This window comes from Drosophila nasuta, chromosome 3, assembly GCF_023558535.2.
Source record: "Drosophila nasuta strain 15112-1781.00 chromosome 3, ASM2355853v1, whole genome shotgun sequence".
Classification (NCBI taxonomy): Eukaryota; Metazoa; Arthropoda; class Insecta; order Diptera; family Drosophilidae; genus Drosophila; species Drosophila nasuta.
The window spans coordinates 38,308,421-38,322,574 of NC_083457.1; the positions used below are offsets into that span (position 1 = coordinate 38,308,421).

At 36.5% G+C, this 14,154-nt stretch overlaps 3 protein-coding genes across 5 annotated transcripts in view; 2 read left to right on the forward strand and 1 right to left on the reverse strand.

Moving 5' to 3' along the window:
* The window catches only part of LOC132788424 (adenosine deaminase 2), a 50,422-nt gene that overhangs the window by 6,428 nt on the left and 29,840 nt on the right, over positions 1-14,154 (reverse strand). Inside the window, exon 1 of one of the 2 annotated variants that reach the window (XM_060795848.1) lies at positions 7,494-7,604. The exons of the other annotated variant lie outside the window; for it this stretch is intronic. The gene's annotated coding sequence lies outside the window, so the exon portion shown is untranslated. Of the gene's footprint in view, positions 1-7,493; positions 7,605-14,154 lie in introns of those variants that run through there. 2 annotated transcript variants of the gene reach the window in all.
* Positions 357-2,302, forward strand: LOC132790482 (uncharacterized). Its single transcript, XM_060799013.1, has 2 exons — positions 357-633; positions 697-2,302. The coding sequence occupies exons 1-2, from the start codon at positions 615-617 to the stop codon at positions 2,085-2,087; spliced, it is 1,410 nt and encodes a 469-aa protein (XP_060654996.1). The 5' UTR covers positions 357-614; the 3' UTR covers positions 2,088-2,302.
* On the forward strand, positions 2,656-6,216 carry LOC132792249 (putative uncharacterized protein DDB_G0271606). 2 transcript variants are annotated; one of them, XM_060801523.1, is made up of 13 exons: positions 2,662-2,859; positions 2,911-3,127; positions 3,185-3,328; positions 3,397-3,456; positions 3,921-3,983; positions 4,081-4,335; positions 4,403-4,651; positions 4,726-4,794; positions 4,875-4,961; positions 5,021-5,219; positions 5,273-5,802; positions 5,862-5,997; positions 6,057-6,216. In XM_060801523.1, the coding sequence occupies exons 2-12, from the start codon at positions 3,032-3,034 to the stop codon at positions 5,961-5,963; spliced, it is 1,854 nt and encodes a 617-aa protein (XP_060657506.1). In that variant the 5' UTR covers positions 2,662-2,859; positions 2,911-3,031; the 3' UTR covers positions 5,964-5,997; positions 6,057-6,216. The 2 variants fall into 2 exon arrangements, with proteins under 2 accessions (XP_060657507.1, XP_060657506.1); XM_060801524.1 differs by lacking the exons at positions 5,021-5,219; positions 5,273-5,802; positions 5,862-5,997; positions 6,057-6,216 and having other exon boundaries at positions 2,656-2,859; positions 4,726-4,798.

Consider the following 14,154-nt stretch of genomic DNA (forward strand, 5'->3'; position numbering starts at 1 on the left):
TAATTTAAAACCGCAAATGTTCTCAATTTAACATTTCTATAAAAAGAAAACTGTGAAACAATAAATAATTATAATAAACTTCAAATTTATAAGACGATAATGTGATATTTATATAAATTACAAAAATAAAGAAAATTCCACAAAGAATTAGTACAAAAATAATAAAAGTAATTTCTTAAGAAATCAATATTGTTCGTACAATTATTTGATATAATCTTTTAAACCTTATAGATTTTTTTTTGTTTCTTAATTTCTTAATAATACAATAGATGTTCATTTGAAAATGTAAAGTAATCTTTTTTTTTTGCATTATGCTTTATCTTCAAAAAAGAGCGCTTACACCCCACTGTGCGGTATGTTGTTGGTGGTGTTGATGTCGAACTCATCGTACGCCTCACTCACAGCTGGAGCGGCAAACTGCTTTGAGTTTGTTATTGTGGTAGTTGAGCGAGCGACAGCAACTGCAGCTGACTGCGACTGCGACTCAGACTGAGACTGAGACTGTGATTCAAAACAGGGGTGCGGATTGTTGTGCCGGGCCAGAGTATTGGCCACGCAGTGAGTCAGTTGACAACGTCGAGTTATCGAGAGAGCACACAGAACACACAAACAGAATGCAGCTAAGGCGGCAAGGTAAAGTGCACAAAATGCGAATGCTAACTAAATAGCCTACTACTGACATAATGTTTGTTGCAGAAGCTGCAGCTGGAACAACGCTGACAACACTCAACGATGATTGCCTGCTGTTGATCTGTGGCCAAATCCCAATTAGAGACCAATTCATGCTCATGCAGTTGGGTGGACGATTCGAGCAGCTGGTGCTGCATATTTGGCAACGCAAATACGCCGATGAGTTCGATTGGCAACTGGAGCCGCAATTAAAGTTGCTAAGCGCCAGCGAGCAGAGTCAACTGCTGACACACATGGCTGGCATGACACGAGCACTGCTTAATCTCGACGCCAGCACCGAGGGACTACAGCACTGGCTGACGATCCGAGGTGGAGAAGCAGCAGGTAAACAACAGCAGCAATTGAGCGACATACAGCGGATAAGCTTTGCGCAATGTAACGCGATGCTGTTGGAACAATTGCCGCGTGTTGTTGTCGCACCGAACATTGTCCAGTTGCAACTTGGCGCCTGTTTGGGTATAACGCCCGCGGATCTGGTCACACTCTTTGCCCAGCTGAGGCAACTAACGGTGTTCGAGCTGTTGCCAGGCGGCCGAAACAGTGGCTGCTTGTGCAGCACAACTCCAGTTTCAATTGCTGAGTTGGCCAACGTGGCATATTGTCAAACATTGCAGTGCCTGAAATTGCCATCGTGCGCGGTGCGTGCAACTGCCACGGAAATTGCACGGCTGCCACAGCTGCGGCAATTGACAGGCTTCCTTTGCTGCAGTCGCGACATCGTCGCCGACGCTGACAAAGGCAAGGCAAATGCTGTCGGTGCTGTTGTTGGCGCTGCTGTGGCCACAGCTACCATATCCGCCTGCCTCGCGGCGTTGCAAGTTGATAGGGATGCGATTGAGGATGAGGATGAGGAGAGTGAAGCAACAGCGGATGACGATGACGATGACGATGCCGCTGTCGCCTGTCAAATTGTGGCATTGAATTTGCAATGTCAACTGGATGGCAGCTTGCTGCGAGTGCTGCAAGGCCACTTGAGAGTGCTGCGACTGCATCGATTCGCATGGCACTCACAGTTGATGGTGCACTATGATGCGACCGATGGCAGCATCAAGTGGCTGCCACAGCAGCCGCAAGTGGCGCGTGCGTTGCTCCACTTCATTGTCAGTCAGGCGGCGAGTTTGCATGAATTGGATTTCACGCGTAATGTGCATGCCACGCCCACATTTCTAGCACAGCTCGATGAGCATTTCTTGCACCATTCACCCAACGCTCGCAAGGTGGCGCATCAGTTGGCCGTGTGGCACGATGGCTGCCCCAGGCTGCAGATGTCAAACGAGCAGCACGATACAATTGCCAATTGCATTGGCAATCGAGAGTGCAACAACAATAACGATTTGGCCTTTGTACACTTTGAGCTGCAGCATTTGGCTAATGAAAAGACGATCTGCTGCTGTTGATGCCAACATGATTGAGCGAGGGGCGAGAATAGAGAGTATTAAAGTTACCAAAGACAACGGATGAAAATGGATTAGCATTTAAGAAAATATATATATTTATGTAGTTAAAAATATTGATAGAGAATCTCACTATAAAAATAAATAAATTTAAACAAAAACCCACACATTTTATCTTGTTTTCGTGCATAAGAATGTCAACTAGTATGTGAGCTTGTTAATCACAGAGGAGCGGTGAGGAAAGCTAAATAACCACATTAATTCAACATCATATTTGTTTAACAAAATTAAACAATATTTTATATTCTGTGGTAAAATGCGAGTACATTTTTGTGCATTTTATATACTCTATAATGAAATATTTAACCTAATATTGGTTTTGAATAATCACATTAAAACTCTTTTTCTAAGAGCAATAATAGTTATTATATTAAATTCATTTTGAAGCCATAAACTAGTTTCGATATATAAGAGAAATCATATTAAGCTTTGATTAAGTTAGCAACATGTGAAGCAAAAATTTTATAAAATATATTTCAACACATTTCGACAGTTGTAAACATTGTATCTTTTGCTTATTTTATCGAAGATTTTATAATTTTTTATGTCAAAATCTATTAATTGTATTTCTTTTACATATTACTGGTAAAATGTGCAACGAAGTTGACAATAGTTGATTTCAACTTTGTAAGATTTTAATATACTTGTAATATAACGCTTTGGGACTATTTTTTATCAACGGGTGTTTTATCAAATTTTTAAAAATAGAGTGCATGTAAGTGGAGTGATGATAATAAAATAACGATAATAAAAAAACGACACTTAGAAATTCTGTTGTGGTGCCTGATGCACTGCTCATCGCGCTCAATCGATATCTGAATGTGCAGCGAGATCGCAACGCTGCAACTTGCGACTCGGATCAGGATCTATGTGACTGTGAAAGTAGAATGCGATCCAATCCAGCGAATGCTGCAGCATCAGCAGCTGTTAAGACGCCACAACAATTAATAAATCCTACACAAGGAAGCTCAAATGATACGAGGGTTAGCTTGAAATATCTACAAAAATGGTCTTTACTTCTACTTAACGATTTTCTGTAGTCACCACAAGTATGGAACACAATGCAGCTGCATCAGAGACACCGCGATCCAATATTGAATACTCGCGATAATCCGCATAATCGAAGATCTTCGAGTGCGCCTTCAGGCGGCTCTCGTGATTGTCAAAGAGGTGCCGATAAATTTGTGAGTAATTTGTTCTTATAATATAGTATATTGTGCGTAGTCTGCTTTTATAAATAAGCTAATTTCAGTGCCATACGGTTCAGCCAACCAACCACAATTACTTGGGTTTGCAGCCTAATGAAAAACCTGTAAGTTGCTACTAAATGACTAATAAAAATACATATAACATATAATATAAATAAAATTAGAAGTAAGAAAGCTGCAGTCGAGTGGTTCTTGCAGCGAGATTTCCGCTACCGAATAAAAGCAAAACAAAAAAAAAATTTAGAAAGTATATACTGAAAAAATACAAAAATTGCCACGATGTATATTTTGTACTATGTACATTGAAAATGTACCATAGATTAAAAATATACAACCTTTAAATACTAAAAATACTAAAATATACCGTAATAATATGCTACTACATTCAAAATATACCATATAATTAATCATAACTGAGATGGTCAATCGAACCGATTAATATCTTACTATTTACTAAAGGTATTGTTTTGTGCTTTGGCTTGCTATTCATTTTTTCAATTTGGATGATTTATCATATAATATTTTATATGTATTTAGAATAATCAAATAATGTTTATTTATTATCTAGCCAATACGACAGACTCCGCCTATTGATTCAACTCAATGGCCAACTCTTCAACGTTGCTCAAATGTGAGTTCTTCTATGCTCAAATTTATGCTTATAGTCTTACAATGTTGGCGTTAGAAATAGTTTGTTTCCTTAAACATCTTTAAACAATCTTCTTTAGTGCTGTGGCAAGGCTGCAACCAACAACAACAGCAACAACAATGAGTCTCAGCGTCTGGAGACTTCATACCAAATGAATAACAGCAGTGGCATCGGCATGAACTATGGCGATTGGCAGCGGCAACAACAAATGCAACAACTGCAAGCACAACAACAGCAACAACAACAGCAGCGGCAACAGCAACAACAATTTCAACAGCAGCAACAACAAAGACAGCAAATGCGATCTATGCGACGAGATGAATTTGATGATTTTGTGAGTTTTGCTTTTTGTCTGTCGTAAAAAGAGAAGCCCACATAAGTTAGATGCATCTTTTGATTAGGAACCTGCGCTCAATAGCACAATGATGGAGCCGCATTATCAAGGTAATGCGGGTCGTCGCTTGCAACGCTCAATGTATTGTCAACCACAGCAGCAACAACAACAGCTGCAACAACTGCCTCAACAACAATTGCAGCAACAACAACTTCAGCAACAACAACTGCAGCAACAACAACTGCAACAACAGCCATCGCCATATCGCACACAAGCTCAACAGCAATCTTATCGAGCTTGTTGCATGCCACAGCAGGTAAGCATCAAACACGACTTTAATTGCAGTAAAACAAAAAAAAGAAGGAAAACTCATCTCTGTTGAGCCTTCAGCCAACATCAGTCCCCAGTCAAGCAACACAACAGAGAATGCAATATCCGGATATGCCGTGTCAAATACAGGTGAGTAAGTAAAGTTCACATCTTCTTTATTGCGCACATTTGAGCACAAATGAATTGTCAATTGCCAATCGGAATTCTAGCATGATTTGAGCGATACGTACAACGAGACGAGCTACATGCAGTTGCCCCAAGGGACACAGCAAATGCAACAGCAACAATCAACAACTGTGAGCTGAAAAGCAGTTCTCAATTCGTTCTCAATAATAATGCATTTTCCACCGAACAGCAACAGGTAACATTTCGGGAACCTTCACAAGCTTCAAGTGGTTATCGAACTGGCACAATTTATCAATCTAATCCGAGCATGAATCAAAGTTCACTTGAGCAGAGTCCAAATTTGACTAGCAAAAAATCGCCAAGTTGCCAGGACAACGCAGCTGAAGCAAAGTCCATTAGATCTTTGACACCTTTAAGCCAAATGAAACGTAAGTAGAAGATTATAAAACTGGCATATTCTCACTTTTAATTCCTTCCTCAGATGAAGACTTGATTGTACATCGCGCGGAAACACTGTTCTTTGAGTCTTTGGTCTTGGACAGCAATTGTCCAGGTGTCATTCAAAGTTCACTAAGTGGCAAGGATAACTTCAATGATCATGCCTTCCATATAGCCTTTGGCGATCAGGTACCCAACGAACCCAAACCTGTTGATCCCATAACCATGCTGGAAGCGATCAAGTTACGCATAGATCACGAACGTGCGGAGATACACAAAAAATGTCGAGTGGAGCGTGTGGAAAGTGAGCTTGACTTAAGGCAACGGAAGCACAAAGACAATCGGCATGAGGAAAATTCAAAGAGATCAGCTCGCAGTGACTCCGAATCGTATTACTATAAAGGTAAGAATGCCAAGAAGAAAAGTCGTGGACAGCAGGAGATAACGCCTCAAGAGCTGCTCAGCGAGGATATCGATCGACACTTTAGATGCAAGCACAAGTCCGATGTGAATGATGGCATTTATGCATTTCTAAAAGCGGAAAATGATTACAGCTCTTCCGTAGGGCATGCTGTAAATATTGCACTCACTTTTAGTTACACTTCAAATAATTTATTAAAACTATTTTGCAGTCGAAGAACTTTTCAGCGAACGTAAACTCACATGAATCGCATTTCTTGGGTTTGCCCATCAAGATGCGAATTTACAATGCAACAACTTGGCCCATTGACTGAAATCTAATCACTAAATTTCTTTGCAGGGCATTCTGTAAGTACTGCACTCACTTTTAGTTAAATTTTTTATAATTTGTTAAATATATTTTGCAGTGGAAAAGCTTTTCAGCGAACGTAAACTCACATGAATCGCATTTCTTGGGTCTGCCAATCAAGATACGAATTTACAATGCAACAACTTGACTAAAATCTAATCATTAAATCTTGACAATTTTTGACGACTGACACTTAAATAAATGTATTGTGAATTTAACACAAAGCATCACACTCTTCCAGCAATCAATCAATCTTTCTATTCATGGCTGCAATTAAGTTCATGTGTCATTAAACCGAGAAACTTGCATCATCTTTTTTACAGCACTTGGCATAATTTATTTCCTTGCTTAGTTGTATTTGTAATCGTTCACAGATGTCACTCACAATAGTGTTAAGAGAGTGTGGGTTTTTAAAAATAATTTTCTATTTTTATAATTAATAATGGTTAGCTATTAACTGTGGATAAACAAAGAAAATAAAGCCGCTCTGTTGATTAGTCTTTGCACTTGGAAAGTATTTCTATCTTTTCATCAATTTCAGTTCAAAGTGCAAATGTATTTAAACAATCGAAAGCCATTGATTTTAGCAATAAATTGCGTACATGTTTTAAATTGTAACAGAATAATGAAAAGCGAATGCAATGAATGAGTTTTTCAATGCACCATAAAGTTATCAGAAACACTTTAGGAAGTACGCAATAAATGTGAATTGCTTTTTATCGCTACTCAATGTTTGTTTTAAATTAATTTTGTGATAACCTGCAATGGCAAAAGTAAAAGTCATTTCAATATGAAATATAAATATCCGATTGCGATTCGATAGCAATAACAAGAAAAGCTGACAGAGCAAAGAAAACATAACAAAATCAACAGAATAACAACTTATATACTCACAAGCTGATTATGTGCACCTACATATATGTATGTATTCATGAATATGTATGACAAGTTTTATTTTTCGGCATTTTATGTAAGAGAGCAAATGAGAGAGGAAACGTGTAGTAGAAGAGCAACATTGCGAGCATCGTCGCTGGGTAAATGAACTCTGTGGCAAAGCATAACTAATCAAATCGAAAGCAAATATAAATATAAATAAAAATCAGCTGGGTTGTCTCTTTATCGCTTTATGCTCTCGCTCTTGCTCTCTTTCATCTACAGCTCAGATCTCGGTTGGATCTAAATTGGATTTTTTACACCAATTTGCAACACAATGAACAACGCAAACAGACGAGCACAAAGCGCAAAGACTAACAAAACTAACTAAACAACTTAAATAACAAATTGGCTTTTAATTTGCATGTGAAGTTCTATCTTCCTCTTGTTGAAATTTAAGTGCGTTAATATGCGAATCATATTTTTAGCTGAACAGGCACATGGCTCAAAATCGCAGCGTTAATTATATTTAATTCGCATAAGAACGGCATAAAAACATTTAATGTGTTTATTATTTAAAGCACAGTAATTACAATTTTATGCTTTTCACTTTTAATTTTACCGTAGAATAATCAGAGCGTCACTTTTAGTATTTGACTGATAGAATTTTCGAATTCTTTCAGAAGTTCTCGATCCGCGGCGATCTGCACACGAAACACGCGTCCCAAAGACTGATCAGACGTTGTCGACATTTCAACGAGCAGAGCTGAAACCAAACTCGAATCCCATTCCCATAACGATTATAATGCCGACGCCGTGCACTCATCAATGAGTGTATGAGTGTTTGAATGCCTTTGTGTGAGTGTTCTTAGACTTATCTGAACAGTGGGAGACGCGATAACAACGTAAACAAAATACATTTCGGTTTTATCAAACATGATATTAAATAATTCATAAGTAATGTCACTCTTTAGACGCAGACCACGTCGCAGTTGCAACCCAGAGAGAGCAAGAGTTCTAAGAGAGAGAGAGAGGAAAAGAATGAGAGAGAATGAAACACATTTGTGATGACTTTCCCTTTTCAAAATTTCGATGATAACTCTTTAGGCAAAGTGTCACTTAGTGCCCCGTGGCCAATGTGCTGCATCATTCACTTCTCAGCGCACTCGTTAGATTGTGAATAACTTTCGAGTGTGTGTGCTCGACTTCAAACGATAAGCACTAAAAAAGCGTACAAATATGATGAACAAGAAAATATGTGTGGATTAAATTTAATGTACGTTTATGATGATCATAAATACTCTTTGCTTTGCAATGTTTTCTTTTCTTCTATTTTTTAACTAATGATCTTGCACTTGAAATTCTTGCAGCTGAGGGGAAATTTTTCTATAATTTTCTTGCCTTCGTTATTTGGGAAATCTATTTTTGCATTGTTTTTGTTTCGGTTCAATTCACGCCCAAAAATAGCAATCATCCAAAACGTTAATTATCGCATCATGAATATTTATCTCTTGCCTGCTTCCCAAGTTCTGTAAACACAAACAGAACAAATAGAAAAAAAAATAATTTGATTTAGCATTTGGCGAATTTGGAAATTTTGATGTTGAAAGTATGTGGAATATATGAATGTGCGTCAGTTCATGCCACACACGTTGCAACGACATCTGGTTGTATAAACCTTTTTGAGAATTCTCTTCCAGAAATAATTAAATTTTCATTGATTATTTATTTGCTTTTCGAAATGAAATACATTTGTGTTTCATTTCATTAAGCAAATAAATCTGCTCTCTCATTCTTTGAATTTAATTTCTCCTATTTTTTTGCTTTTCAAAGATTTCTGTTTTGTGGCTCGTGGCTGATAATGGGATTTCAAGCATAAAGGTTAAGGGTGCACATGGAAAAGTAAAAAAGACGAAGAGGAATAGAGTCAGATTTCGCAAAGACAATGCAAATGCTTTGTACAGCATTCAGAATTCCTGGCACAATTCCATGTGCAATGCAAAAGTCATAAATAAATTTACAAGAGCATTGCATGCACAATTTTTTAAGCAAATAGAAGTCGTTCCCTTCTCTCTCCCCTTTTCTCTCACATTCTCTAGGGTAATGGTGCCGTCTGCCTGTGCCGGGGCAATTCTCAAACTAATATTTGAAAGTGTCTGTGCGAAGTGTTGTGTGTGCGAGAGCCAGGATTAGGCGGACTTAAATGAATTTATGGTATGTGCTAATCTAAAAAGGGGTTTTTCACACAAATGACAAAAATGCAAATATGCAAAGCATGTGAGCACATAAGTATGATGCTTCGTTTGGCTTGGCTTCGCTTGGCAGAAGGCAGAAAGGCAAAACCATTTACGAGTGTACAATAAGAAAAACCCCAACAAGAAATGGAAAACACTATTTAAGAGCCGTAATTCAAAGATTAGACAACAAACGCTGACAGTTTAAAGATGACAATCGCTTCAAATCGTTTGAACAATAAAAAAGAACTCAAGTATCATAAATCAACAATCACTTTTGATGAGTTATTTGATTATTTTAAAGTTTAATAAGAATAATATAAGTTTAATAAGAATTCAAGTTCGAGCAATATAATAGATTGTGATTTGTAATTTACTTAAAGAATATTATTGCTTGTATTCAAAGATTTTTACAGAAATATAATACATCAATTATACATATTATTTGGTCTTATAATACAACAATCAGTTTTAGGGAATTTTGTGATTAAGTTCAAGTGCTAATTTAAAAATATTTTCACTCATAATACATCAATCATTTTTGGGGAATTTTGTGCTTGAGTTGAAGATAATAGTTTAAGTTATGGATTGCAATTTGAAGCAATATTAATAATTTAGAAATACCATTATTTCAACAATCATTATTGCGGAATTTTGTTATTGATTTAAGGATAATAGGAATACTTTCATACGATTAATGTTTTCTTAAAATTACAATTCTAAGCAAAATAAATAGTTTATAATAAAGTAATTAGTCATAATTATGTTTAAAGAATTTTTTAGAATTGCAATTCAAAGCAAAATAAATAGTTTATAATAATATTCTGCCTCATATTGCAGCAATGATTTTTGGGAAATTCGTGATGCGAATTAAAGTAATCAGTCAAAACTATATTTAATGAATTTTGTAGAATTACAATTCTAAGCAATTACTCAGCAAGTAATGCAAATATATTTCAGGAAATCAAATCATGCATTCGTTAGCGTTCAAGCGTTATCAATTTTAGCTATTTCTAATGATTTAAGTTACTCAGAAAGTTTCGAGAATAACTCGACTAAGCCTCAAAGTTGAGAATACCAAATTTAGAATATTTCAAATATACGATTCTCTTCGATTTATTCTTTCATATTTATTTGGATTTTAAGACATTGTTGCATTTGTGAAATATACGCATAGATTGCAAATATTTCAGCAAGCGAATTTGTTTAAACATATACAAAACCTGCTGTGTAGTTTACAGTTTATATATAACATTGTATGGCAAATAAATTTTGCCGCAAACAAAGCAAAAGTGGTGACTAACATGCACATTATTATTATCAGCATACAAAATCGAGGCGCGTGTCAAAATTCCAGCAGCATAGCTAAAGTAGTTTTGGTTTGGCTGCTGCTGCTTTCTGAAACCATATCGAACATAAATCAATTGTGCCCTGAGATGTTGGAATACCGAGATGCAAATTCTGCCTGCTCGTTACTTGTTCATGCAACTAATTTTCTCCAAATTTCCCACTGCACTCCCTCGCTCTATCTCTCTCTTTGCTTTCCCTTCGAAATGTTCTCGTTCAATGCCAAGCAGCTTCTCCCCAAACATTCGGATAAACAAGCGTTGCAAATACCAAATGTTGGCTATACAATTAGTGCACCCAGCAGGAAACCATTGTGGCAAGGGAAAGGGAGAAAGCAGGGCCTGCGGTGTAGCACATTGATGAAAGGCAACAAAAATTTCGATTTTGCATCAGTTCCCTCCGTTTTAGTGTTGTAGGTATCCCGGGATTTTATGCCACGCCCCCGCTGTGTTCAGTGTCACAAGCAGGGGCGAGAGCGAGTTGATTATGCGTTGTTTTGCCACTTAATGTAATGAAATATGCACAATGCCATTAGGCGACAGGCGACAGGCGACAGTCAGCAGGTGGCAAGTGGCAACGGGGCGTGGACGTAATATGAGATCAGCGTGATTACAATACGCATACGCCATGTGTGCACACTCACGCACAAAACTTAATATTGCAGCTTCTGTTTGCAATTTGATTTGATACACAAAAAAAAAAGAGAAGAAAAAAAAACTATTAAGTAAATTCAAATTGCATTCCAACTGCATGCAATTTTATTTACTTTACTTTTGCTCAAAGGAAAAGCAGTTCATCGATGCGAAAACTTTGTGTTGCTTGTTGCAAGCTCTTTCTGCTTTTTGAATTATGTAACTGAGTTTGATTTGGATTTCGGTTGCAGTCCGAAAATAAGCAATAACTTTGCATACAAAACAAACAAGTTTTTCGCATAACTTTTGTGGTTGAGATTAAAGCTGCACTTTCAAATTAGTTAAATGCACTTTAAAGATACAAATATTGATTATGATTATTATTATTTTAATGCCATAAGCTGCACTAGATATTGCCATAGTAATTAAATACATTTTAATGCTAAAACATGTGTGAATTAACATAAATTGTATTTGGTTTGTATATTATTTTTTTTTCCGGAATTTTTTGCTTTGATGTTGAAATTGATTTGAAAAATAATTATGTTGCTTTTTTAATTAATTTTTTTGCGAACAACAAAAAAAAAACCCCAAAAAATATTTGTAATATTATTTGTTTAGCTGTTTAATTAAAGAGCAAATTTAGCATTGATTGCCCAGATTCACATCATTTTCTTTTTGGCAATTCAAATCACAAATTGGCGGAAATGAGTAAAAACTGATTGTTGAAAAACGTTTTGCTGACTGGAGGAAAAGCGTATCAGTTTTTGAACTTGCAGTAAACATGGAAATTTCCATTAGCAAATTTTCATTTTCAACAATGGGCGTACAAGCTAATTAAAAATGTTTCGTTATTATTTTGGGCACTCAATAAAATTGTAACACGTTAAATTGTGCCAATGAATAGCTGCATATTTGTGCAAGTAATGAAGTGTATGCTGCAAAATTGAAGTCAGCAGCGGCACAGACACAAACATAGCAAAAGGCAATTAGCATGCAAAACAAGTCGAAGCTATAAATGCACAGCTTACACACACAAACACAAAAGCCGACTTGTATATGTGAAAATGCATAAATATTGGTTGTCTCGCTCTCTCGCACTTAGTGTGTTTGCATATTTGTTTGCTTCTTATTTAGAGAGACAGCAGCTGAAACAGTCGCAGCGCTCGCGGCAGCTGCAATACTCGCGGCGGCAGCAAATGCATGCAACATTATGCAGCATGTGTGCTAAACAGTCATGAATTTCAAGCAGACACCACAAACAAACCCGCGAAACAACAAAATGAAGGCAGAAAGAGAGAGAGCATAACATACTCTATTACCCTTCCATTTCCAGACCGAGTCAAACATCCTTTGCATGCGTAATAAATGTGGCGACGAGCAGCAGCAGCAGAGAACAAAATTGCAGTCGCCTCACAGAGACTTTTGCATTTTTGACTTTTTCGCATAAAGGCGGCGGCGACGGCGACGGCGACCGCGCCAAAAATTGTGAAAAGCAGCGAACTGTGTTCAATTCCCCAGTATTTCCGCTTGCACTTCCGCTTTTCATTTGCATGCACATGCGATATATCCATAGGAGAAGGGAGAGAGAGAGCGATAGGGGGAAGCAACTCATCTATACATTGATCATGTGATGGCAATTTGCATGGCATTCGTAAATGCAAATTGCATGCAACTCTAGCAGCTGCAAACTGCAACTTGCCACACAAAATGCGCCAATAAGCATGCTAAACAATCGTACGTGACCCCCACACACACACACACACACACACACACACACACAAACTCGGAGGGATAGCAAAGCCACGATGTTGCCCAGATTGGGGTATTCGCCTCATTCGTTATTCAAACATTCATCAATTTCACATTGATTTGTCATCAACATTGCCACCTGGCAAAACTGACAAACAGCCAAACAGCCAACAGACAAACAGCTCAACTGACAAAGCATTTCCAGGCACTCATTCCCTTATTTGTTGCTAGCTGAACTGAGGTAAACATTAAATCATGGCTTGCCTTCTGCAGCTGCCAGACTTCATCTTCAATGGCCATCAATTATAGCAATAATAATTACCACATTTTTGTCAAGGCAATTAAAATTGTTATGCCTAACTTACTGTTAATTAACCACAATTCGATTGCCCTGCAGTTGGTCAACTGAAGATGCTAGCTATTTATTTAAATTGATATAAATACCACAAGTGCGTATACTTGATATTACTCAGGTGCAGCTTATTGAAGCTATTATCGTATTGTTAATTATTGTTTGTAATTTTGTATTGAAAATAATGTTTTTAAGTCATTGTTAATTAAACCGGTTTGTGTATTTAAAGATGAAATTATTTACGTTTGAATAATTTACTGTTTATTTGAAACGAGCAAGAATTTGTAACATATAAGTTCATGTAACAAAAAAAATTTCACTATTTAATGCTGAGAGACTTTACTTTAAAGAATTTTACTGATTTTAAAACATATTCATAATTGTCAACATATTGCTGATAGTAACTAAAGTAGTAATTTGATGAAGAATAGAATATTCAATTGCATTCTAACTTTTTTCATATTTCTAAAACTGTGTGAAAACCAATTCCAATTCAATTTGCAACAAATGTGGAGTACCTTTATGCTTCAATAAAAGAAACTTAAAAACTTTTTAATGTTGTTTAGTTTAATTAAAATGTTGTATTATTTTCAATAGCTACATAACTAATACTCCTACAAAATATTTTGTTAAAGACTCAGAAAAAAAACATAATAACAAATTTGTTTATCTTAAATTCATGAAGTGAAATTTTGAAAAGAAGCATATATAATGTATATTTGCAAAATATTCTATTTCCTTGATAAAAAAAAAGCAAAAAATCACAAATTAGAAGATAAAAAGAATTAAAAACGAAGCGCAACGAAATCGGATTTGACGCCTTAAGTAGTATTAATACTACATTTTTAGCTACTTTATATACTGCTATAGTAATTCGTTGCAACACAAAAAAATGCATAAGACTTTATTATCAATTAAATTATTTTAATCTTTCAGTAATAGATCAAATAAGTACACCATGCAATT

Excerpts from the sequence above, each read along its gene's own strand:
- LOC132792249 (XM_060801523.1), top strand. The coding sequence starts at position 3,032 with ATGCGATCCAATCCAGCGAATGCTGCAGCATCAGCAGCTGTTAAGACG. Across the intron at positions 3,457-3,920 it reads TGCAGCCTAATGAAAAACCT|CCAATACGACAGACTCCGCC; the intron begins GTAAGTTGCTAC and ends TTTATTATCTAG. Across the intron at positions 5,220-5,272 it reads ACCTTTAAGCCAAATGAAAC|ATGAAGACTTGATTGTACAT; the intron begins GTAAGTAGAAGA and ends TTCCTTCCTCAG.